At 35.5% G+C, this 27,933-nt stretch overlaps 1 protein-coding gene across 3 annotated transcripts in view; it reads right to left on the reverse strand.

Annotated features, from left to right (window-relative positions):
* Positions 1–592: 592 nt before the first annotated feature.
* Positions 593–27,933, reverse strand: part of NELL2 (neural EGFL like 2) — a 329,888-nt gene continuing 302,547 nt past the window's right edge. For all 3 annotated transcript variants that reach the window (XM_045462596.1, XM_045462598.1, XM_045462597.1), the window contains 5 exons: positions 23,682–23,822; positions 13,922–14,115; positions 12,727–12,903; positions 11,018–11,242; positions 593–1,320 (listed from right to left, as the gene is read on the reverse strand). In XM_045462596.1, the coding sequence (XP_045318552.1) occupies positions 1,270–1,320; positions 11,018–11,242; positions 12,727–12,903; positions 13,922–14,115; positions 23,682–23,822 (788 nt within the window). In that variant the 3' untranslated portion in view covers positions 593–1,269. The remainder of the gene's footprint in view (positions 1,321–11,017; positions 11,243–12,726; positions 12,904–13,921; positions 14,116–23,681; positions 23,823–27,933) is intronic.

Raw genomic sequence — 27,933 nt, forward strand, 5'->3', positions numbered from 1 at the left:
TAATTAAAGAGAGTTTAACAAAGGGACCATTCATAAAGATGTGACAGGAAATAGGGAAATCAACAAGAAATAGGGCAGGTACCTCCTGAGAACTAAACAGCCAGAGTTCTTACTAAGCTAGAAGAAGCAAAGAGAAGAAGTTATTAGAACCTGGAAAGGGTAGCTAATCAGAGGGGGCCATATGTCAGGAGACGGAGCCTTCAGTGAGGTGATACTGCTAATCGTGGTAGTGATCTGGCAGGAAGGGAGCCAGCAGAATAAAACCCCCAAGTTTACCTCTTTCTGAGATCCTGCCAGAGGTCCCCATTGGTGAAATCAGACCAGAACCCAGAGCACAAGGGAACCCATTAATATGGTCTACATAGATCAGCTCCCAGGAAACAGAGAGGGTAGAAAAGGTGATTGAGAGCATCTAGAGAGGCAGAATGAAGGTATCTGTCACATCCTCCACTTAGACATATAATTTAGTGAAAATCACCTTTCAGTTTGGAGATAGCATGTGGGAGTTTTTCATCAGAACTAGGAAGCAACTTGTATGTTGAAGCATCTGTGGGAAAAACGAACACATTAAACAAGACACTCAGACATGTTATAAGGTAAGAGAAATATTTATTTAATTTTGCACAAGAACGAGCTTATACTGAACAAATCCAACCAAATAATATTAAGTGCAGTAAAACAAGGAAATAGGGATGACTTTTCCTGTTAGAAAATATTAAGTAACCATGCCTGTGCATTATTTTTATCATTACAATAACTTGTTTCAGATTTCTTTTCAGAGTGTATACTGTACATAACACGTTATAGCTTCTTTGCTTTGCTTCTGAAAATATAATTCATTCACTGCCTTACATTTTATTTTATTTTATTTTATTTTTTGCAGTGAGGAACCTAACTGATTCGTGAAGATTCTGATCTAGAGAAAAATTTTCTGCACCAGTGAAGCTAGAGGCTTTCAAAGCTCTGATGGGCTCAGGCTTTATATCCAGGGGTCATGATGTCGTGCTGTGTCTTCCACACCCATTCTTCCACCACAGTGATGTCAGACACAGTAGAAGCAGAATTCTAGTCTCGTTTTTCCCCAAGAATTTTCCTTTAGTGATTTTCTCAAGCTTCACAAATTTCATAATTGAATGTTCACTCAGCTATTAACAAAGCTGCACTTAGCTGCCCACAAATCATCCACTTTAAGTTTTAACTTTTTTTTTTTTTGGTCTTTTTAATGAAAGAACATTCTTTAAACAGAAATCTCCCGTGAGACAGTTAACTTCACAGTTCCTGAAGGCACTGTGGATCCACTGAGCAACAGATGTGGCCATTCTAGAGAAGAAAAAAAAAGGAAAGAAAAGGATGATATAAGCTGTTAAGCCATTAGTAAATACTCATACTTACTGATTGGTACACATAAATCTAACTGGGGTTTACTTATTATTTATGCACTCCTTAAGGTTCAATAGCCCAGTCACTTCTCATGTCTCTATTATTGTAGAACCAATTATTCCCAGTCATTTGTGGCAAATCATAGACTAGCTTTATTTACCTCATGGCATCTTAGATTACATTTGTTCTCTAATTTATTCATTCACAAAATATGTATTGAATATATTGAGCCCTAGGTATATTGATGAATACGCAGACATGGTCACTATCTTCACGGAGCAGGGCTTACAGTTTTTTAGAGGGAGAAAAATAATAAATACCAAGTAAACATATAATCAAAAATTGTGAAAACTGCTAGAAAAGAAATAAATTAGGTGGTGTCATGAGATTGACTTAGATTAGGTGGCCAGGGTAGACTTCTCTGTAGAAGTGATATTTAAACCAAGACCTCAAGGCAGTGTGGAAGGGTAGGCCAAAAGCACAGGGAAGCACAGAATAAGTAAAGGCTTTAAAGTGAAAAGAGTTTTGTTCAGTTAAGAAGCTGAAAAAAGGTCTGGGTGAGAATCTTGAGTTAGTGAAGAAAACAGTGTAGAGATAAAGCAGGAAAAATAGCAGGGAAAGGCCAGATATGCATAATTAATTTGTATAATAAAATACCAAAATAATACAGTGCATTACAAAAAAGAAAAAATATCTCACTCTTTTAATTCTTTGTACACTCTTACTTTCTTCAGCCAGCTAACTAATAATGATGATAATGTTAATATTATTATAATCATTAGATGATAATATCCTTCTACTTCTTGAGTGCATACTCTGTGTCAGCCACTTTGCCAGGCACTTTAAATACATTATCTGATTTCAACCTCACACCATTCCCAATGGGTCACTATTAATAGTCACACTTTCTAGACTCAGAAACTGAAGATCAGAAAGCTTAAATATCATGTCCAAAATCACACAGCTAGTGCATCGTATAGCTGGGATTAAAGTTCAGGTTAGTCTGACTCCAAAATTCATCCTGTATTTCGTGTTTCCTCTCAGATAAATAACTTTAGATTATTTAAAAATGTATTATACTTTAATATGATAAAATCAAAAGTGTCTGTTTTATAAGATAAAACTTAGAAAAGATTTTGATACTTTAAACTTTGTTGAAGCACACCAAATGAGGAAAAAACTAGTCTATTTCCAAGAACAGTATTATCAATTTAAGCTAATCCTCTTCTGTTCTTAATTTTTACTGAGCAGAGTTCTTATTCTGACAGAGGAAATCTCAATATCTTTTGGATCTCTAGTGGCATTTTAAAGCTTCGTTATCCTGCTCATAACCATTGCACGATCTTTTCCAGTCCAGTGACCCAATGAAATGAGGGATATACCAGTTCCTGAGAGTGTTCGTTCCTCAAATTGTATGGCTTTTGAGGGAATTTCTGGAGCTTTCTACCAAAGAGTATGTGAAGCTGGCATTAGAACCCTGTGGGTGGAAAAATCATTATTATGGTTCCCATGAGTATATTTGAGGAAGGGACTGTATATTTTCCAAAATCTTCCAGGAATGTTTTTCTTATTCCATATCAATAGTTTCTGTTATAACAAGATAAATGCTCCACAAATCATATACCACTGGAAGCTCCTCAATTAGGGAAACATAGTTCATACATGAATGAGTAATAAAATATCCCACTGGAGTTCTAGTTGCTTATATATAAAACTAACCTTCAACAGGTAACTATAAAGGATCTGGACAAAATATAAAAAATAACAATTTGAAAGCAATAGATAGTGACCAAAAACAGGCAGACAGTGGAGAGGTTTCAATCTGTGAAAGAAGGGAAATGTATTGTGTGAGATTTATTTTTACTTGGCATTTCCCCTTACGGCACTCTGTGGTCTGTGCAGCTTAGGCTAACAATAACTCAAGCAGAAAGACACAATCTGATAGGCCCCAGACACCAGAGGACAACTTTTAGGGCTGCCAGAGGGGTTGTAAATTCAGAGGAAAATATCTAGAAAGGAGGAAGTGAATCAGCATATAAACTCTCCTCAACTTCAAAGTCTTTGAATTATAGAAGAGACTAAAGAAATAATCAGTTGCAGCTTGAAGGCTGGAAGATCCAAGGCAGAGATTCCAAATGCTGCTTCCTGTGGGTAGCAGTATTTAAAATTTGTGTCCTCCAAAGTTAGGAAGGATTGATAAAAAAATTCATGTTTTTCACTGAAAGCCCAAAAAGGCCATGATTGGGAGTAAAACAATGTCTCAAGATTAAGAGACTTACCCTAGACCTATTGGTAAACCTGGAAGAGACCCATGTAACCCATGTCAAATGAAGCTTTCATAAGTGCAAGGTGATTGGCCAGTAATTTGCAACCTGCTAGAACAAACATAGTCTTCAGGGAAAGCTAACAGAACATAAGGTCTATACCATATATCATCCATAATATCTAATAAATCATAACAAGTATTGGATATGTGAAGAAAAATAAGAGAGGTAACTCAATCCAGAGAAAAAGCAGTGAATAGAAATAACTAAAAAATAATCCAGATGGAGTAATTAGCAGACGAGGACTGTAAAGTATCCATTTTAAATATGTTTGAGGTAAAAAAAAAATAGATGGTAAATCTCAGCAGATAAAGAAAACTATAAATAGAATTGAATGGAAATTTTGGAGTGAAAGTACAATATTTGAAATGAAAAATTCTTTGGACCGGTTTAACAGCAGATTAGACATGGCAGAAGCAATAGTCAGTAAATTTGAAACAAAAATAAAAATTATCCAATTTTAAAACAAAGAGAAGAAAGACTGATATAAAAATAAAGCTTCAGTGACCTTCAGAAGAATAGTATTGAGCAATATAACGTATGAGTAATCACAGTCCCAGAAAAATAGGAGGGAGGAGAGAAAATATTTGAAGATACTTGAAGAAATCATGGTCAAAATTTTCTTAATTTGATGGAAAAAAAACATCAACTTAGATACTCAAAAAGCCCAACAAACACCAAAGAGAATAAAGATATACACAAAAATCATATCTAAGTACATCGTAGTCAAACTTCTAAAAAAGAAAGAATTGTGAAAGGAAACGGGGGAAAAGACATATTTTATTCATATTTTAGACAAAAATACAAATGACAGTTGAATCCTCACTATGAAAACAATAGAGTATCACCTTTAAAATGCTGGGAACAAATCTGTGAATCCTGAATGCTATATTTAATAAAAATATCTTTCAAAAATAAAGATATTTAAAGATAAATGTAAGTTGAGGGAATCTGTTACCAATAGATCTTCAATATGAAAAATGCTAAAGGAAATTAAAGCTGAAGGGAAGTGACACCAGATGGAGACTCAAACATGTGAGAAGAAATGAAGAACACTAGAAATGGCAGCAGATATATGGATAAATATGAAATGTGGCATTTCTTTTCCCCTAAATTTCCTTAAAAGATATTTGACTGATTAAAGCAAATATAATACCATGGAATTTTATGGTTTATAGTTTACATAGCTATAAAATATATGATTATTATAGCTCAAAGGCTAAGGGAGATGGAATTCTACTATGCTGAAGTTCTTATGTTTTATGTGACGTAGTATAATAGTAAATCTTATTATGCTGTAATAAATTAATGATATATAATGTGATCTCTAAACCAACAACTAAAATTATAATATAAAAACTTATAGTTAAAAATCCAAAAGAAAAATTCAATTTAAATAATATAAAAATAAAAAGAAGGAAGAAATGGAGGGGTGAGAATGTAAACAATAGGACAAAAATAAAACAAATGGCAAAATGGTAGCCCTACATCCACCAATACCAAAAATGACACTAAATGTAAACAGACCGAACACTTCATTTAAAAGACAGAGATTGTCATACTGGATAACAAAATAAGAACTAAGTACACATTAACTATAAGGAATGCAGTTTAAATATAAAACCATAGATAGGTTAAAAGTAGATGGATCCAAATAAAATGAACACTTGAAAAAATTGACTTCAAGTCTAGAAGCCTTGCTAGAGAAAAGGAGTGCATTACATAATGATAAAATGGCTAATTCACCAGAAGACATAAAAGAGTACATTCTGTGTGATTCCTTTTATATGAAATTTTTAAAAGGCAAAATAAATCTATTATAATGAAATTAAATGGTGTTTGCTATGGTAAGTAGGTAGTGCCTGGAAGGGGATAAAAAGGTACTCACTAGAGTGTTGGAAATATTCTATATTTTGATTTATAAGACTCATCAAATTATACACATAATAGCTATGCATTTAACTATAATAAATATTACCTTGATAAAAACTAAAATCAAAGGTGATCCACTGAAATTTAGTCTGATTAGGAATAGTAACAACCTGCTATAATGAATTATAAAAACTAGTTATTTTTACATAGTATACGGTAAATTTCCTTAACACCCTGTTTTTTTAAAAAAAATGTTTATTTACTGGGGCACTTGGATGGCTCGGTTAAGTGATCAACTTTGGCTCACAGTCCTGGGTTCAAGTCCCACATCGGGCTCTGTGCTGTCATAACACATAACAACCTGTTTCAGATTCTGTGTCTCCCTCTCTGTCTGCCCCTCCTCCACTCATGCTCTGTCTCTCTCTCTCTCTCTCTCAAAAAACAAATAAATATTTTAAAATATTTTTAAAAAATAAAAAATAAAATTATTTATTTATTTATTTTGAGAGAGAGTGCAGGAAGGGCAGAGAAAGATGGAGACACAGAATCCCAAGCAGGCTGCGCACCATCAATGCAGAGCTGAAGGCAGGGTTCAATATGATGAACTGTGAGATCATAACCTGAGCCAAAATCAAGAGCTGCACACTCAACCACCTGAGCCATGCAGGTGCCCCTTCTTAACACCCTGTTATTTCCGGTTATATTTATTCTGTATTTTTAAAAAGTTATAAAAAAGTCATTGTCACTATTTTTGTGCTAAACCCAACATATCAAGATTAGAAGACAGTTGGCTTTTAATTTTCAGTAATATATTCATATATCACATATGTATAGTATATTTTAATATTATTTATTTCAATATATTTAGTTTTTATTCATTTATTAATCATTTACTATATAATTAATATATTAATCTGCTTACAAATTATATCAATTATAGATATATGTATATAGAGTAATTAACATATATTTAAAAATCCCATTACCATCAATAATTTAGTATATCTTCATAGAATTAATTTTCATACTCTTTTATTTTCAACCTTCTTGCAATTAAACTGTATATTATATATTTTTAGCTTAGTTTTTATTTTAAGCAGTACTTCAATGGCTGAATAATATCATATAATTATATATATTACATAATTACAATATAATATGATCTATTGAATCATATAGAGTTACGAGAACTTATTTAACTGTTTTTCTGTTTTTGGACACCTTGGTTTCTTCCTTGATTTTATATGACAAATAATTTTGAGGTGAAAATTGTCATGCACATAGCATCTTCCATATTTTAGATTGCTTCTTTAGGTTATATTCTTAGACCTGGGATTAATAGGACAAAAGATGTTTGAGTTGGGATGGAGAGTAGGCAAAGAGGTGTATGTGTAGCTGTTGACATGTATTTTTCAATGTCACTAAAAATAAGAATTATAATTCCAGTTATGGCTCTGTCAGCATTGGAAATTATTGTGAATTTTTTTTTACTGTAGTATGTGAAAATAATAACTCATTATGTTAGTTTACATTAGAATTTTAATAATTTAAAGGTTGTATAATCTCTTTTTTAATAGCTGCATTTTTTAGTGAATTGTTTATTCATTCTTTGCTTATTTATTTATGGGAAATAAATGCTTTTTCTTGTTAATTTTTACATGTTTTTAATTTAATAAAGAAATCATATGTTCTGGAAGACTATTTTTCCAGTCTCTAGTTGTGACTTCGTAATTTAGTGATTTTATTTGTCTACAGATGCTCTAAATTTCCCTTGAGGTATATTTTATCACTTTTATGTTAGAAAAGGCATCTCCCTTCCAGAATTTTGATTAATATTTTATTACATTTTCTTTTTATTTTTAATATCTAACATATCTTCCATGTAGAATTGATTTTGGCATATGATATTCCAATATATATATAGAATAATCCTTTCTTCCTCTATTGATTTGCAAATCTCTCCTGATCATACATGAAAATCTTCATTTTAACGTTCTCATTTATGGGGCATTTGTTTCCATAGATAGATCTAGTTATCTATTCTAATATTAGTACAGAGGTCCACTTTCAAAACTTTAAGTCTGCTGTTTCTGATAATGATTAGGAAGTTAGGACCTTCATCCTTATAAAACTCTAATTTTCTTCATACCTCAATTATTTCAGTACTACATCTAGAGTCTCCCCAGGAATTAAAAGTAGCTCCCTGGTTTCCAGTTTCCAAGTGGTCTATTTGGTAATTATTTACTAAAGGAAATTACCCTCTAACTCTTCCTCCCTTCCTATTTATTTCTCAACTGGACACATCTCTCTTTATTGTTTGAAGCTCAAAGCTTACTCTGACCCATCAAAGGATTCATGGTCTCTCTTAGATTTAGGAAAAGCAACCTTAGTAATTCATTTTTGACTCAAGACTTTAACTTCTGAATGGAGGAACTTTTTTCTTTCTTTTCTTTTCTTTTCTTTTCTTTTCTTTTCTTTTCTTTTCTTTTTTCTTTCTTTCTTTCTTTCTTTCTTTCTTTCTTTCTTTCTTTCTTTCCTTCTTTCTTTCTTTCCTTCTTTCTTTCTTTCCTCAGAAAATTAAAACTGAAGACATCTTTAATAAAAAGACATCTTTAAAAAATTCCCCTCTGCCAACTCCTAATTCTTCAGTTCTTATCTTCAATGTCATTTGCTAAGGAGAGAACTGGTACACATGTTGTACAGTCTCTTAGCACAGTGCACGTCTCCTTCAGAGTATCCATCACAGTTTAGAATGTCATCTTTATCTGTTTCATAACTTGAGTACTATCTATTTACTCTACCACCACCAATAATAGCTAACATTGAATGTTTGCTCTGTGTATGAAATGTGTAGGAAACATTTTTTTATGGATCTTTTCAATTCTTATAGTAACCATCCCAAGTAGGTACTAAAATTATCCCTATTAATATTCTCATTTTTCAGGTGAGCAAACTGAACCACAGAGAAATTAATGAACATCCCTTGAAGTCACATTGCTAGTGTGGTTGACCAGGCTTTGAATCCAGGTAGCCTTACTCTAGATGCTGCATTCTTCACCTCTAGACCAGTGCTGTCCAGCAGAACATCCTGTGATGACAGAAACGTTTTTTATAGGTGCTAATATGACAGCCACTAGCCAATTATAGCTATTGAGCAGTTGAAATGTGGCCACCATGACTGAGAAATTGAAGCTTTAATTTTATTTAATTTTAATTAACTTAAATAGCAACATCTGGCTATGGACAACCATATTGGATGGTATAGCTCTAGACAATAAGGTGCTAAGCAATAATTTCCAGGAACAATTGTGTCTGTTTTGTTTATCATTACAACCCTGGCACCAGCAGAATACCAGCACAATTTGTCTTCATTGACTAAAATATTCAAATAACTCATAGGGTGGGTAGGACAGGGAGATAATAAATAAAAATGGCGTTCTGAAAACCCCAAATTGTGAAGAGAGCTCACCTCCAATGCAATATCTGGAGCCTGTTTGGCATACATTTTATTTTTAGAATAACATAAAATACACATAATAAAAATTTGTATTTGGGACAGATTTGGTAAAATAGAGCATATTTTTATAACTCATATTTAATGAGGGAAAACGGGAATAGCATCAAATAGTAACTTCTGAGAATCTGCATTTATTTGTCAAAAAATGAAACTAATCTAAAATACATTTCCTGAAATACATTCCTATCATGAGCCCCCAAATCCTACTAGTTGTTTATAAGACAGTAAATGACAAGCTTGTTCATGCTCTTTACTCAGAAAACACTTTCATGTTTTGCTATTTCTGAATTCATTTTTCTTATTGGAAGTATCTGTGTGAGCCATATTTGGTGTGTTTTTCATCCTATTGCCTGGTATATATTTTTGCTGTCACTTCTCGGAACAATAGTCTTAGTTAGATTAAGAAAGTAAAGGGACTCAACTTTAATTGATAATGAAATGTCAGAAAGTATTTCCCTGTTGGTTATTAATGCTAAAGTTTCTAGATATGCACTGCTAAATGTACTCAGATTAAATGTATATTAAAGCACTGCATATACATTAGTCACTTTCAGTAGTAGCAGTAACTTTCAAATTTGCTAATGCACTTTCAAAAACCGCATTAAATGTTCACTCAAAAAGCTTTGCTTGATTGACAAAAATTACACTGATTGAAAGAGACAGAAATTTTGGTTTGAAATAGATAATACTATCTCAAAGCTTAAAGCATTTTATATTTCTTTGTCCTGTTACATCAAGCCACTCTGGTAAGAATTTGTGTCAAGTGAATCTGAATTAAATTGCTCTACTGAAAAAAATTAATGGAATTGTTCATTTTAAAAAGCAGTGTAGTTATAGTTATCTGACTATGCTACGTTGGAAAAAATCTGAATCTCTGCTTTCTTATGTTGTTGTTAAGCCTTCAGATTATTTACTTAGTTTTAGTGTTGATTCAAAAATTATGACTATGAAATACAGTGACCACTAAATCAAATATTTGTAGGAACAATAATCAAGTAGAATGCTTTCAACTCTGCTAGTATGTATGAACTCTGTATACTGTCTACATTATCTGTATTTTTGTTCTCATTGAAGTAAAAGGCATGTGCTCTATTTTCCGATGAGAATAAGAAGAAAAATCTTTATAATGATTTTTCTCCAACTGTAGGAATAAAATATAGTAAACAACAGATCTTAAATTTTTTAACCCAATGCAACTGACCACATCGAACCAAGAAATATGCCCATTTTTTCCATATTGATTTTCACTTTGGAAAATGTAATATATTTACTTTGTCGATATATCTCACAGACCTCATAAAAGGACCAGATAAAAATCAATAAAATAATATTGTCTTCCATCATGAAAGAAGAAACGTGAAGTTTGTGTTGTAGATTTTTTTTTTTTTAAGATGTGTACAGTTAGATACCTTAGGGCAATTTGAGTAGGTTCTTTTTGTTCTGGTGACATAAATAACTGATCATTCTGGTTTTTTGATCACGCACCTCCTTCTCCCTGAATGTGCTTTGAGGATGCACAGGGTGGTTAGCCTGGGCACTAATAAAGCTGAGTGGCCCTCCTCGCACCTCTGTTTGAACAATAAATTGGAAAAATAAAATGCTTCCCATTGGCCAGGTTGAGCACAGTAATATCGAGGAGCCCTGGGTTACAGCTGGCCAAAAGTTCCCTACTTGCATTTAAATTTTTTTTTTTTAACGTTTATTCATTTTTGAGACAGAGAGAGACAGAGCATGAATGGGGGAAGGTCAGAGAACGAGGGAGACACAGAATCTGAAACAGGCTCCAGGCTCTGAGCTGTCAGCACAGAGCCTGACGTGGGGCTCGAACTCACGGACCGCGAGATCATGACCTGAGCCGAAGTCGGACGCCCAACCGACTGAGCCACCCAGGTACCCCTCCCTACTTGCATTTAATAGGCTTTACCTTGCACTGGCAGAGAGTACACTCGGTGCCATGTTTGATCCAAGAGGACCCAGTGAAGCGAACCACATTCATCTCATCCAGGCAAGTTTTGGTGATGTCATTACGAATGGTGTCGGCCTGGCAAGGGTCAGTGACACAACGCCGGCAGCACTCATTCTCTGGGAGGACACTGAATTCACACTCCACCTCTGGGCAAGGCAGAGGCCAACAGTCAACTTCCCCTTGCTGTAAAGAAAGCAGATGTGCAAGAGCAAAGGGAGAGGAAGGGAGGACATGGAGGGAGGCAGGGAGAGAGGGAGCACAGCGTTTACTAAATACTCCATTCATCTGATGGATATTTACACTCACACCTTCACAGCCGTGAATCTGGCAGGGAATCGACAAAAGCCCTATCACAGTGCTGAGGTCTATACTGCAACTGGACTTTAAGAGTGCTCAAGGATTAAACAAGAACAACAATGAACAAAAGCAACAGCCCTTTCTCATAAAACAAGCTCCTATCTTTTCCCTGACAAAGAATTATTATTTACTATGGAAGAGGGTTTGCGTATTAGGTGCTTTTTTTCATTTAAAAAATTTTCCCCTCTACCTTCTCATTCATTCCCTCCTGCATAAAGAAAGTTTTGTCCATTTACAAGAAAATAAACTGAAATATGAAGGGAATTTGTCAGGTTTTCTTTGTTCATTTTTATGTTTCTCAGTTTAGGGACTTTGGAGAAAACAACAACAACAACAACCAGGAACTGATTTCAGTCTTCTTTATTCCACATGGGAAAATTGTGTGAATTTGATCTTTTTAAAATGTAGTTCTCACCTGTTTCCTATTTTCTTCATAATTCTGAATCTCATGGTCTTGGAAATGAAAGCAGCCTTCAGGCACAGAAAACTGACCTTGCTCTTTCAATTGATTTTTGGGTTGAAAGTATAAAAAGGAAGCAACAAAAAAAAGCATTGCCTTCAAAATATCCTCACACAAATAGAAAGGAAACTAGCCATGACTTTAAAAGGAGCATCTGTGAAACTTTCTTCTGTAAAGATACATAGACCAATTTCCCTTTTCATTTACACTACCAGAAAGAAACAAAAATTTGGTCAAATGAAAAAATACTGGTGTTTTCTTGATCAAGTCTTCATTTTCTTTTTTACCTATTGCTTCCAATAAAGCTTTTATAAACATATACATTCAATTCTAATATTCTAATAAATATTTTTTGCAAATCCATATCATGTATAAAACAGGGTGGCCACCAGAATAGCAGTGATGGTAAAAATATTTAGAAGGGGGAAAAAAAAGTATGTGCTTGTGTTTTTGTTTCTGTTTTTTGTTTTTTTGTTTTTTGTTTGTTTTTAATTCTGAGCATGACTGATAGAAATGGATTAATAAAAGTTCTATTTGGACAAAACAATGATATTTTTCATGAATGCTGCTAGACCGAGGCTGAATGGGATTGCGGATGCTAGGAGAGTATTTTCTTCTTCCAAGCTCTGGAAAGACATACACGTCATGGCACACCACATGTAGTCTAGGATGTGCCTTCACAGGTCCTGACTGCATGCCTACCATCTTGTCATCCTAAACAGGTTCACTTTTTGTAACTGCCAGCACTATGGCCAGGTCCTGATTATTGGCGGATGCAGGAGGGCAAGATTGTTTCCCTAGTTAGATTCTGGGCCCGAACTTTTCCTCTACTTCCTGTAGCTAAACTCACCAGGCAGCGGCACTGTTGGCAATTCTGGACCCAGGTGTCACCACTGTTGTATAAGGTTTCCCCATTTTGATGGAGGCACTGGCTGCTAAGCCTTGGGTCACATTCAGGGCAGCAAAAAAGATCAACCGTGGGATTCTCACAGTCACAGACCATCCGACGACACATTACAAATCCATTCTGTATGAGAAGGAAAAAATGAAAGCAGTTCCCCAAAGCCTCCATTTCTCAATATACTAACATCAGTGTAATAGATTTAAAGTTACATTTTGTAGTTATCACACAGAAATTACCCAAGCTGGAGAACTTCCAATTTCGTGGCCAGAAATTTTCCAGAAACGACCAGCATGAAATAACCACTACACAGTCCTTATGTCTATATAAACATGGGTATGCATACATAAATACACATGTACTTGTTGATTAGTATAGTGATTAGAATATTACCTCAATTTCTTTTGTGTCAGGGCATATGTATTTGTATTTAGTAGTCAACAAGCTTTACCTATTGTTAAGTTTATGGGACATATTAGACCTTAAGTTTTGGTACACACTCTTATCAATGTCTTCCATAATAATTGAGCCCTCGGCACATAAAGTTATTTACCTAACTATAATATATCTCTATTATCAACAGGGTAACAAAGTAGAACATTCCTCTAAAACTGAAACATAATCCAAATAGATAGTTCTCACTTATAGGCCATAGTATGTCCATTTTGGCTTCATCCATGCATTCATTCAAATATGATATTGTTACTACAGAAGTACTTGCATAGTTAGCAACAAAATTTTACGAACATGTGAATAAACAAACACATTGTGGCATTTCCATATAATGGAATACTATTCAGCAATAAAAAGAAATGGGTTACTGACATATGCAATGAACATAAATGGATGTCAAAAAACATAATACTGAGAGAAAGAAGCCTATCTACTTACTAGATAGGGCTCTAGAATAAAGAAATCTAACCTACAGTAACCAAAATCAGTGTTTCCTTTGGGCTGAGAGTATGGGACTAACTATGAAAGGACAGAGATAACATTTGAGTGGATGGAAATGTCCTTTTCTACTAAACGTGACAGTGGTTAAGTAGATGCATGCATTTGTTGAAATTCATCAAGCTGTACACTTAAAATATATGCAAACTACATCCTAATAAAAATGATTACAATTTTTTTTATTTATACCAACCTGACATGAACAGACAGAGCAACGGTCATTTTCCAACACCCAAATCTGACCATTGTGCTTGATTTTTCCATCATGGATGCAGTCCCCTGTGCAGTTCTTTCCATGAGGACATCGACAATCGTATCCACCGTCCAAGTTAAAGCAAATGGTATCATTGGCACAGCTATGCCTCCCAGTCCCACACTCATCGATATCTACAGCCAAGAAAAGGCAGCAGGCAATGTGCTTAGGATAAGCTGGGTTTGAATCAGACAAGTTGTCTCTGAAGTGAAGCATTCAACTGTAAATTAACTTTCATCTTACAGGCATGCATTTCCTATTAAATGCTGACTAAAGCAATGTTAATGATCTAGGGATTTCACAGGAAAACATCATCATGCTTGATTTCAAACAGCAGATAACCCTGGTTAGATTCTCAACTTTTATATCTCTGTAAATACCATCAGGCTTTATGAAACACTTATATTTTTTGAAAGTAAGATTAGAACTCAATTCATCAAACAAAAATCATTGGCAGATGAAATTCTAAAAGTGCCTGTGAATTTTCATTGGGAAAAATCATCCTCAATGTTAAAATGGTGTTTACCCAAAATCCTTTGTTAGTGGGAGATAAAATGTCATGGGACTTCTGAGGCATTTTATTCAGCTTTAAGCCCTATTCTCACAGCCCTGTCACCCACAGGTAAGCTCCCAGTGTTCTGCCCAGGCATTTTCATGCTGTCCTCACATCTTGCCCCCCACCCACAGAGGGCAAGTGACCATCAGCAATCACCATCTCTCTCACAAATAATCTACCACTTCTTAACTTTTCCATTTCAGATGATTGTTTTGTCTCCTGCCTGACTCAACAGGCAACGGGCCATTCTTCACCTGACCTCACCTATTCCATGGCAATCACAGCCTAAAGCATTTCCATACAGATGAAAAGCAAACATATCTTGACCCCACAGATCAGGTCCATAAGAAGAGATGTGATTCATTTTATTTATCCCCATAATTTAAAGGTCACAAGCCAAAATACATTTCAAGGATATTGTAGGAGTGGCAGTAAGCAGTTATTTCCTACTTCATCTGTTTCCTCTGAGTAAAGGTCAAGAAAGAAAGAATTAAATCACACCAGAAAAGTGGGTTAGAAAGAAGATGGAATGGATGGCTTTTAACTGGGGGAACTGCACACTGCTTTTCTTAGAAAATTTTAAAGATAGACTTTAGTAGATATCTCTCTTAAATGGTTTGCTTTCAACATTATTAAAGACATGGACAAGTCAAGATTATATTTTAGCCATATTTAAATTCTTAAATATTAAGTTCTGTTATATATGCATTCCCCAAAATAAGCTATATATTTCTATTTGCCTTGATTTTTATTAATTTCCATATAAACAAAATCAATGAACTGAGACAATGGCTGAAAAGACTGTTATAACTATAGTGAACACATTATTATAGCTTGATTTATCAAGGATAACAATGTTTATAATTATAGAGTGTGATTAAAAGCAGAACTATTAGCTAGAATGAGGATATATTTCACATTTTTAAAAAAGCACATTAGTGTGTGTGTGTATAGTTATTATATATAAATATATAATTTTTTCAGATCAGAGAAATTTAACTGATGCTATTTAGAGAAAGAAGAGCAAAAAGTGAAATTTTATACAATTTTATAAAATAGCTCTATATTTGGTCTATTCGGAATAAGTTATATTTGATGACTTACTCATTGTCTCCTATTAAATATTCTTATAATGAAGAATCACAGTAAGCAGGAAAAGCATTAACCATAGTTATTTGGTCTCTTTGACCACAAACTCTGCAAATACTTCTTACTATATAACCCTTTAAATATCCACTATATGAATATCATTCCATTAATGGCAATGATTAGATTTTTAACAATCATTTCATTTTGCTTGACATATAACAACAAAAGCTCTGCCGTCAGGTAATGCATTTGTTTTTAATAAAGGCAGAGACAGTCCTGGGATTTGTTGCAGAAGACAAAGAAGAGGTGTCCAGCCACAAAAAAGAACATGTGCTCTGAAATAAAGTACATTTATAATAAAGAAATAGAGCAAAAGGTAACAGCAAAGGTTGATATGTACTTGCCATATCTGAAGAAATGTGTAGGCAGATAATCATTGTGAACCAATGATTACCTTTCGCTATACAATGGGATTTGAATTAACTTGAACTTACCTTTTTTTTTTTTTTCCTGCTTGTTATCTATACTGGGTTCCCCAATGAAGAGACTATTCTTGACTGGTAGTATAGAGTTTTGGAATTGTTAGATATAGTTTTATTATAATGTAAAATTCCTAAAATAAATATACAAAGGCTTGTAAATTCTGCTTTGAGAAACCTACTATAATACATAAAAATTCCAACTTTAAGAATACTAATAACTCCTTTAGTAAGCTATTAAAGAAATCATGTTGTTAAATCAATCTAGTGGTCAAGTCTCATTCTCATTTCTCACCTGACTTGATCTAGCAGCAGCATTTGATATAGTTCATTCCCTCTCCCCAATAAATTTTATTTACTCACTTCCTATCACATTAATAGTTCTTTCTGGATCTTTCTCCTGCCCACATATACATTCTAGTGGCAATTAAACTATGAATAAGATTTGGGTAAGCAAGAGAAAGTCAAGGGCAGTCTAGTAAGAGGTAGTAAGAGTATATTTGAAGGCCCAATGTTTACAGTCAGCAAAATTTGTTAGAGGGAACGAGTTGAATGTCTAGGAGGAACAGAGTAGGTAGACAGAGGCACTCCGGGCCCAAGTAAAGGTCATGTTAAGAAATCTGAAATCTATAAAGACAATAAAATGTCATTTAAGGGAACTGCCAAAAAAAAAAAAAAGCATAATCAGATATCTATTTTAAAAAGATTCTCTTGGCTTTATTTTGGAAAAGATATTTGAGTGGATTAAAATTACAGCAAGGAGATCAATTAATAGGCTGTTTCTGTAGTCCAGGCAAGCAATGGTTTTATAATAAAAGCAAACACTTACATAGTGGTTGGTATGTACCAGATTCTAAGCACTTCCATATAATGATTCATTTAAATTCCTCACAACAACCGGAGGGTACAGTTATTATCCCCATTTTATAGATCAGGAAGTTGAAGCATAGAAATGTTGCATAATTTTCCCAAGGTCACTCATCTACTGGGGTACAGAGCCCAGGTGAGAACCCAGGCAGTCAGGCTTCAATTGTGAGCTCTTAAGGACAGTGCTGTACTGACTGCTAGCAGTGTGGAAGTACACAGAAACACAGAGAATCTTTCAAAGTAGACACAGCAAAGATAAAGGAATTTAGTGATTTGTTAACTTCAAAGATCAGGGAGAGGAAGTGGTCATGAATGATGTTTAGATTTCTGGCTTGGAAAATGTGGCTGATGCTATTTAGAGAAAGAAGAGAAAGGCTTCACTGTGGAGTGAAAGTGGGGGGCAGGCTGAAGAAAGACATGAGTTAGTTCAGGACGTGTTGAATTACACTTTCCTCTGGGCTTCCAAGTAGGGCTGTCTGGTAAGTAGTTGGATATATGGGTCTGGTGTTCAGAAAATAGCACTGGGCCCAAATATGGATTTGGTTAAGATATATTTTTTCCTCATTTCCTTTCTCAAAAATAATCCTTCAGAGTAAAGTTCAAACTTCTTAGCAAGGCATTTAAAGCTACTTCTTTGGCTTGCATCTCTTTCTCTATCTCAACTTGCCAATAATCACATCATATTTGAAGCCCTAATACAAATGGTAGACACTCAAGCCCTTCTTGTTCCAAATTGGAAATAATTTCTCCTTTTTTTTCCCTCATGGATCTGAATTTATATTTTTCTCAAGTATGTATTATTTTTAACCTTGTAGCTTTCTTCTCTGTTAAGAAACTCAGTACATTCTATCTTGTATGACAGTTGTGGTACGTATTTTATCTCTTCTACAAGCTGAGAGCAGTGACCATACCTCCTTTATATTTCTATGCAGCAGATATCTGGCAAAGTATCTCAAGGTACTTGTGCATATATTCAGAACTACGTGTTTAGGTGAATTTGATTCATTTCATTTTTGTCCTTTTTCTTGATTTAGCTTAAGAATTTACAGTATTTAATTTGAACATAATACTCAAAAGAAGCTATCCCATAAACATTATTTTTTTGGCCTTACAAGTTCAAAAACCTCACCAAGCTTAAAAATAATCCAGAAATTAAAGCAATCAGGAGAAAAGGGGGCCTGCAAATAAAATATTCTTGTGTGAAAAAAAATACTGGGCTTTATTCTCAGAGAGAGACATATTTTCAGGTATAGTAGAAATTATGGTAAAGGGAAATGGTAAAGGCACATTATCTGGGGATTAAATATCTACACCTCTGAGATAAATGGATGAGCAAAAAAGCATATAATTTGTATGAATGCAGCTTATAAACATGTATGTTGTAGATTACTCAACTGCAGCCTAAAAAGTGGTGAAGGAGTACACTATTATTTATTCATGTCTTCAAATATATTTATTCATATCTTCAGAGTAATTGTAAACCAACTGCTGTGGCTTTGTCCACTTTGAAGTGCCTTTTTTTTTTTCCTCAGCAACAGAAAAATGGTACCTGCTCAGATATAATCACAATTTTAAAATTGTATCCTTCTAAATACTATTATAATTCTACGAATCACTGAAATTACAGTAAATGGATAGTTGTTTAGAAGAAGGATTTTAGTCTTTTTTTATATAACATAGGTTTTTTTTAAAAAGGAATCCTTCAGAGCATTGTCTTCTAAAAAAGTCATAGATATTTATGATAATTATTATAAATTCTATTGGAAGATAACAGTAGAGTCATCCTTCCAGAGTCATATTTTTTTAAATAAGATTTTCTACTACTTCTGTGTTTATAGTATTTCCTTGAAAAGTCTTTTTTGCATAGGCATCTTATACAATCCTTTACTTCCCTATTTTCATCTTTCTCATGTGTTATTTTCAGCGGCTAGTTTAATTTTCCTTGTTATTTTCTGAACACTCACGAATGCACTAATTATGTTTTGTCATTTTGTCCTGATCACTACTTTATATATTTAGTTCTACCAGGTGACATATGTATTACATATCCTACTATGTATCTACTTCTAGCACAGGTTATGTTCCTAACATACTTATGATTAAATATTACCTGCATATCTCACTCATTTTATCCATCTCAACCTTTTACATTAGATAAATCAGTATATTATCAACCATGTGACAAGCATTGTTCTAGGCACTGGTGGCTGACACGCAAACAAAATCCATGACCCTTAAGGCTTACAGTCCATGGAGAAGGGATGGATGAAAAATAGTTGCAAACAGAGAGGGAGGGGGGCAAACCACAAGAGACTCTTAAATACAGAGAACTGAGATGGATTGAGGGGGCGGCGGAGAGGGGAAAATGGGTGATGGGCACTGAGGAGGGCACTTGTTGGGATGAGCACTGGGTGTTGTATGTAAGCAATGAACCATGGGAATCTACCCCAAAAACCAAGAACACACTTTACACACTGTATGTTAGCCAATTTGACAATAAATTTTATATATATATATATAAAATTATATAGTCTATGGAAGATAATAAGCAAGTTAACAAATAATATATACAATTATTTCAGAAGAACATAATTTCTGTGAAGAAAAGGGAAGCAAATTAAGTGAAGAGCGTTAGAGAAGGATGCTATTTTAAGTTGGGGGTCCAGGAGAAGCCATTTTGGAGGAAATCTGAATTATATGAAAGAAGAATGCAAAGATCTGGAGAAGGACCTTCCAAAAAAGAAAAAAAGAACAGCACATGAGAAGGGAATCCGTTTGGTACATTTGTGACATAGCAAGAAAGCCAAGTACCCATAACATGTAGACCCTTGTAAGCCACTGTTGGGGTTTGGATTTTACTCTGAAGAGAGATGGAAAGGCTCCAGGCATTGGAACAGAATTGGAGCATGCTCCCACTTCTGACTTTAAGAAATCATTCTGGGTGCTATAGAAAAAAGACTCTAGGGGAGTCCAGGGTGGAAGTAGGGAGACCAGTTTGGAGAAAGCTATAGTAATTCAGACAAAAGATAATGATGGCTTAGACCAACATGGTAACAGTAGACAATGTGAGAAGTGGTCAGATCAGGAATATATTTTGAAAATGGAAATTATGAGACTTGTTGATATGTTGGATATGAAGTATAAAGAAAAGAAAGAAACAATGACTCCAAGATGTTGGTCTGGGTCTGTGGTTTAGGGGCCTGTAAGAATTAGAGACTAAATAAAAGAGTTGTATTTTAGTCAGTAATCCTGAGTTGTCCTTAAGAAATCCAAGTTAGATACCGAGTAGGTAACGATATATATGAATCTGCAACTAATGTGGTTGATTCAGTTTCAGAATGGATAGAGAAGATTGCCAAGTGCCCCGTGATACTGGAACATGTAGTCTTCTGGAGAGGTAAAGGAGAGACCCATAGGGTAAGAGAAAGACAGGAGGGGCACCTGGGTGGCTCAGTCAGTTGAGCATCTGACTTCAGCTCAGGTCATGATCTCAGTTTCGTGAGTTGGAGACCCACATCGGGCTCTCTGCTGTGAGCAGCATGGAGCCCACTTTGGATCCTTTGTCCCCCCCTCTCTCTGCCCCTCCCCTGCTTTCACTCTCTCTTGCAAAAATAAAATATTAAAAATTAGAGAAAGACAGGAAAGAGTGGTATCCTCAAAGCCAAGTGAATAAAATTGTTTTGAGAGGAAGAAATGATCAACTGGTTCAAATGCTTGAGCTGTCGAGCAAAGAGACGCTAACTGAGCAGCAGATTTGGCAACGTGGAAAAGGTCAATAATCTTGAAAGGAAAGCATTCAGTGGGGGTAGTGGGATTAAAGTATTGTTGGAAGCAAGAGAATGGAGACAAGAAATATAAAAGATTCTTTCAGAATTTTCCTCTAAAAGGGAGCAGAAAAATGTGGGAAATGTTTGGAGGATCAGGTGATATTGGGGAAGTTACTTTTTGTTTGTTTTTATTTCATTTGTAAAAGATGGCTGCTCCTCCAGGCTGTTTGTGTGCTGATGAGAATGATGGGAGAGAAAAAGAGTATTTGTCATATGGAAGAGAAAGTGGGGAGTACAAAGGCGAAAACCTCAAGCAGGTGAGAAGGGATGATAGGTAAGGTACTATGGAGGGAGAAATGAAACTTAGTGAAACAGGAGGGAGGGAGGGAAAGCAGCAAATAAAGATATAAATACGAGTTGTCTAGTGTAACTCCTGGTGCAGAAATGAAGTTCTGCTTTCTTGGTTAAATAAGAAGCAGGGCCATCAACAGAGAATGATGAGAAAGGTAGTGGTACCTGAGATTTGAGATGACAGAAGGTGTGAAATGGTGGTATTAGAGAGCTGCAGGGGAAAGTAACCAAGGAAATAAAATAGGAATCTTTGGCAAAGCTGATGGCCTTTGTAGCAGGTAGCCTATAGGACAGTCCCCTGTGATTCTTACCATTTAATATTCACGCTCTTGCATCTTCTCCCCTTGAATGTGGGCAGGCTACACCTACTGACTCACTTCTAACAAACACAGAAGCAATGAAATGACACATCTGAGACTGAGTTATAGAAAGATCATGGGCACTTGCTTATTCGAGGGGAAGCCAGCTCCCATGTCTTGAGGCAGCCCCGTAGAGTGGTTCATGTGTTAAGGAAACCAGGCCAGCCAAGAACCACATGAGCGATCTTGGAAACAGGGTGTGGCTCCCCCCATTCTCACCCCAGACAATTCTGCAAGGTGAAACACATCCCTGACCAACAACTCATGCAACCTCATGAGAAACCATGAACCAGAGGCATCTAGGTAAGCTGTGCACAGATTCCTCACCCATACAAACTGTGACATAATTTTGGTTGTTTTCAGCTGCTACGTTTTGGGTGTAATTTGTTATGCATCAACAGATAACTAATACAGCCCTCTTGAGATTTGCAGTCAAAAATTTAAAAGATAGTGAGGGAGCGCCGTTGCAAATGTAAAGTGAGATAGTGGGCAGAGGTATGTGTTTTTGCTGTTCACATTCTGATGCACAGAAAAGGGTGTTTGAGGATACCAGGCAAAAGTAAACACAGGTTACCCCTAGAGAAGTGGAAAGGATGGGGGAAGGGGAGAGATGAAATTAAGATGCATTTTCAGCTTTAATCTAAGTATTTGTGTATGATTTGAACGATTTATAATCGGCTTATATTCATTCTACATGTGTGTAACTTAAAGCAAAAGACAATCTTAACAAAAAGGTAGAGTTTTTAAACAAAAACAGTAGACTTCCCACGATAAACTGCAGAATACAGGCAAAGCAGTTTATCAGGGAAGTACAAAATCACACTGCTTGATCTGCCTCCTGGAATTCTCTACAGGGCTGGAACTGTTCACTCTGGGACAATCACAAGTGCAAGGCAAAGCCCTCAGCCCACAGTTAGGTGGTTATTTGCAAATGCCAGGTTTTAGCCCCTGGCAAGGCAACAGCATCTCCACTCTATGCAAAAAATCCAGAGACCCCTCTGCTGAAGGTCCAGAGCTCTGGAGCTGCCAGCAAAGTGCAAAGCACACTGAAAACATCTGTCATCCAAGTCAGCTTCACTTTTCTCTGTGTGAAAACCCTTTGAGGTCCAAGAATAAAAGACATCTTATCATTTAAGTGTCAAGTACCGTTAAGTTAGATTCTCCAAGGCTTTCACTGACTGTGTCACTTTAGTCACATTATTCTCGTAGGCTGTTACTCTATGAAGGTGTAAATACAAATGGAGAAAATAATAACTTCTTGTGGTTTGCTGTGTTTTCCATTCCTGTGCCAAACTTCTGATGGCCAATCCTTCTGGTGTGGGTGGTTTCCCTGGCAATTGCTCACTGGGCTTTGTATATTCTGCCTGCTTTTGAAAAATCATGCCCTTCAATAGAGAGTATAGAGGAACAGAGTTGTCAATTCACTGAAAATAGTTCAAAATTAATGGTAAATAACTGAATATAATCTGATTGAATTTTTCGCTCCTATTAGATTGAAATCTTCTTTGAAGCAGGGGTCATAACTTCTATGTCTAACATTCAACATTCAGTAAATATCTTTGCCATCCAAGTGGTATGTTAGGAATAGTCCAGAGTAGTGTGTATTGTGAATATTATCCTTGGCATTATCATATCCACAGCATTATCATATTACCTCTACCTCTATTTTCCTTTTATCTTGCTTTCCTCATCTATTTTTTTTCTAGCTCTTTTTGGTTCAGATTTATGCATGCTGCCATTTAAAATTTTCATCTGATACTATTTTATTCATCCTAAAAACACCCTTCAACAGTTACAAGTATCCATAGAGAACTGGCTTAGTGTCACAAATTTAACATATCTAAAAATCAATTAATTATCATAATTAGTAAGTGAAGGTTAGATTTTAACATGTTTCCAATTGTTGTATAAACACACAGCAAAAGCCACCAATAACTTCAACATGAATTTTTTAAATTTTTATTACTTTTTGAGGGGGGGGGGGGGAAGGAGCGAGACACAGAATCTGAAGCAGGCTCTAGGCTCCGAGCTGACAGCACAGAGCCTGACGTGGGGCCCAAACTCATAAACTGTGAGATCATGACCTGAGACAAAGTCAGATGCTTAACTGACTGAGCCACCCAGGCACCCCAATAACTTCAACATTAGATCAATGTCTACTATTTACATCTTACTGTATATTCCTCAAGTTCAAAAGGTGTTCTTATAAACTCCGGTTCTCCTTGTACTGACCTTCGCAAGATTCTCCACTTGGTGAAAACATCCCATTGTCATGGTAGCCATCTCTGCACTCACAGTGGTACCATCCAGGCAGGTTAATGCAGTTAGCACGACTGTCACACTGAACAAAGCCATCAGAGCACTCATCAATATCTGTTTGGCAAAGAAAACAAAAATGGGATGTTACACAATTGCTGCTTTTCTCTGCCCCAAACTAAAATATTCTGCTAGACAGCTACTAATTTTTTTAGTGCCAGCAACTCCTCAAAACTGGGAAAACATAAACTCAAAAAAGTCTACTTGGTTGTTGAAGGCTATATAGGAAGAATGTAGCGGTACTAGTCATAGGAGAAATATCTAGATGGCTTCTCTGTTGTGGAAGGCCTCCAACTGCAAATAATGACAAGAAACCACGTATGACAATCTTTAGTGCTGCTCACCATAGAATTCTAGCTCTTCTTCTGGACACAAGCTAGGATTGCCATGTGAATGCAGGAAGCCAATTAGGAAGTGGCATGTGTCACTTCTAGGCAGAGCATTCAAGACACACATGTCCCCTTCCCCATCACAATGTCCAGCAATTTCCAGGGGCTCTAAAGATCAGCCTGAGTTCCTAAGTGAGGATGATGTGGGGCACATTCCTCCTCTTCTTGGGATGGACATAGAATATGAACAGAAAAACAACCTTTTTGCTGAGATTTTAGGATCTTTAATACTATAGGTACAACCTACCCACACCTGACTAAAATCTCATTCATCTCCAACATATAGCAATGGCACTCACACAGCAACATGCTCCATATTTCCAAGAATATACACCATTTATGCTACTTTTTAATGGGTTTCACATGTTATCCCAGTCAACCCTCAAAAAAAAATCTTGCCAGGTAGATAGCGTGTTGAACATATGGGGAAAAAACAAACAAGGCAAAAGGAAATCATGAGATTTAAACAAAGTCACTTAAATTTTCATGTTTGCCTGACTTTCACGTGTGTGTTCCTTCATCTAAACAGACACAGGCTGAGATTGGCCAAAGTGTCTAAAAACAAAGAGATCTATGTATCTTGAGTCTCATATATTTTCCTCCAGAGGCTTATTACTACTCCCAAATAGTGTGAGCCCTTTATTCTCCTTGTTCAGACTGTTGAATGATGAGAACATCCAATGCCAATCCAAATCTCTTCCTTTGCTCATAGAGGAGCTGTCTTACAGAGTGCCCCCTGCTCATAAAACTCCTGGTTTTCTGGGTACTTTGACTGAGACCCTGGTAAATGATTAGATAGCACAGCATTATCACAGCTGTAGTGTGATGATGAACATAGGAACCCAACTTCCATCTTGATAGCCCTATGCCATCCCTGGAGATTCCACTCGCCAAGGTAGGACAGCCCTTTCTTTTACACTTCCCATGCCTGCATTATAGTCCCTGCTGTAGTGACCAGGCATGATGGTGTCCTTCGTGTTGAAGGGAAGACCTGCTGCTTTTTAGAGTCTTTTCCCTCAAATCAGTCCACTTCAGCTCAACAGAATCTACTTCCTTCCTACTTCAGTCTCATTTAACTCCAAATTCTTGGAAGTATATATTCCTTTCATTTTCTTGTTAAATTTCTCTTTGTCTATGTTCAATTTTGAAAGAGACAATTTTTTTGAATAAATGAATAAATAAGTTTTTTTTAAAGAGATATAAGCCCAGAGTCCCTTCCCTAAAACAAGGTGCAAACCGTTCTTTCAGATTAGGTAATAGGCAAAAAATATATATGTTTTATATCACTGTAAAACTTCAACATTATTTCTGAACTAAAAATGGTTTTGCCTCCATAGTTCCTCTTCCGAAGAGTTAGTTCCGACTGTCAGTAATTCCTGCTGTCAAAATAATTGTTAGTGGTCAAATAAGCTAACCACGGACTTCCTGACAGATAGCTGATGTGGATTGCTTCCATTTACTTAGGCCTCTTAGGTTTTGTGAAACAGCCTATTTGTATTTCAGGAGCCTCCCTAACTGATGAATCTCTGATTATCAATGGGGCTAAAATGCTATGCTCATTTCAGCTTTGTACAGTCTTTTCTTCTAACCCAAATGATGCAGAAAATTGATTATGTCATTTCTTAAGTGCATGGACAAAAGAAACCAGGTTGGGATTTCAGCTTTAGAAGTGAGTGTATTGGAAGAAAGGCCATGAGGGGATATTACAGAGTATCTCTGCTATTTTAGAAGAATCTGGTCATTAGTATTGGTGATTTGCAAGTAACTATTAATGGAGCAGAGCCTTCTCTACTGAAACAATTTTCACATGTACAGTTAGCCTTGAATTTAGTTCTATTTTGTTGCTGAACAAGGTTGCAGGGTTAGCTCAGATCTCCTGACAAAGATATGTATTTCTTTTTTTTTTTTATTTTTTTTTAAAAAAATTTTTTTTCAACGTTTATTTATTTTTGGGACAGAGAGAGACAGAGCATGAACGGGGGAGGGGCAGAGAGAGAGGGAGACACAGAATCGGAAACAGGCTCCAGGCTCTGAGCCATCAGCCCAGAGCCCGACGCGGGGCTCGAACTCACGGACCGCGAGATCGTGACCTGGCTGAAGTCGGACGCTTAACCGACTGCGCCACCCAGGCGCCCCCAAAGATATGTATTTCAAGTTTTACTTCTCCCTTACTTTCTCTCCTCACTCTTCCCAATCATTAGAGCTGCTCCTTACTGCCTCATGCCCGCTTCTCTTTCTCACATTGCAGTACCCTTCCGTGAGCTAGAAACATGCTCACTGAAGTTTAATAGGAATGCTACGCATTTATTACCTACTGTTCTCAAGACTGGGGATACAAACATATGCTGGGCAAAATGTACTTTCATTTACTGCTTGAGTTTTATTATTTAATTCTTACTACCAAGCAGTATTTTAGAGAATTAATATGCAAAGACATGACCACTCATTAATTTGCCATTCAATATTTATTAAATGCCTGTTTTGTGCCAAGTACTAAATACTGGTAAAACGAGGATGGACAAACCAGAAGTAATTTCTGCCCTGAGTTTAATATACACCTAAATTGTGTTTTAAGAGAATTAAATGTCTAAAAATCTGAAATGACAATCATACAGGACAGTGTCTCCCAACATGCTGCTCAATCTACTAACATGTCACCAGTGGCATGTTATTTAGGTGATAATATATTTTAATGACTACACATTTATATTTCTGAATTATTTCCACTTATAGAAAGTGATACTAATAGTACAGTAGTGACATTAGACTCAAATTTAAAAATTGAGAAAGATTACAGAAACAGTATTCAGTATACATTAAAATAAACATTCTATGAACATAACAAAAATTATGAGGCTGGTACACAAATGACTGAAGTTTAGAAAACACCAAAATATAGTATGAAGCAATTATTCACATTTCAGAAGAATTTTCTGAGTAACTCCTCAGGCAGTGAAATGCCTTAATTCATTTAAAATATAACTCAATTTATAAAATATATAAGATGCATATGTCATGATGCCTCAAATTATATACTCGCTCTGATTTAGGATAGTGAAGAAAAACTAGCCAGATAATATATATTACTTCATTTTATACTTTCATGTTCCTGCTAATTTTGATTTGTGCATGCAAATGTTTCTACTTTGGTGAAAGTCAGTAGAAAAGGAAAGTATGCTTGAATCACCAAAGTATTCACTTTCCACCAGAAGGTATGTGTGTTTGGCTCGTGGCTCTAATTAAAACAAACAGCCTTATCTGTGAGCTATTTGATGTGTGTATGTAAACTTGCAGTAAGTGAAGAGTTGTAATCTGATCCACAATTTAAGATGTATATTTTATCTGTACATGAATTTGAATATTACTATGAGTTATAAAAATCACATACATATTGTGTGCATTTTCAAACATGCACATATTGTGCTTTCCCTATTGTGTAATACCAGAAAACAATAAAAAAAACTTTCAAAGAATTCATTTCTTGGCTATTTTCTTTTGGTCACTAACACTGCACATTATCTAATTGAGTTAGATATACAGAGAACAGTAGATCTAGGAAAGGAAAATGCTATATTATTTCATTCCACATAAGAACTACCAAGCTGGAACAAATTACTTTCTAAAGTGAATAAAAGTATTCAAAAAGATTAGTACAGGACATATAAGCTGATGTGATTTGGTCTTGATTATAAGGACCTTAATTCTGTACTCTGTAGGTACATTATATAGAAAACTAAAAATACATTTTATGAAAACTATGATTTCATTACATATTCTAT

The sequence above is a fragment of the Leopardus geoffroyi genome, chromosome B4 (genome assembly GCF_018350155.1).
Source record: "Leopardus geoffroyi isolate Oge1 chromosome B4, O.geoffroyi_Oge1_pat1.0, whole genome shotgun sequence".
In the NCBI taxonomy this organism is placed as follows: Eukaryota; Metazoa; Chordata; class Mammalia; order Carnivora; family Felidae; genus Leopardus; species Leopardus geoffroyi.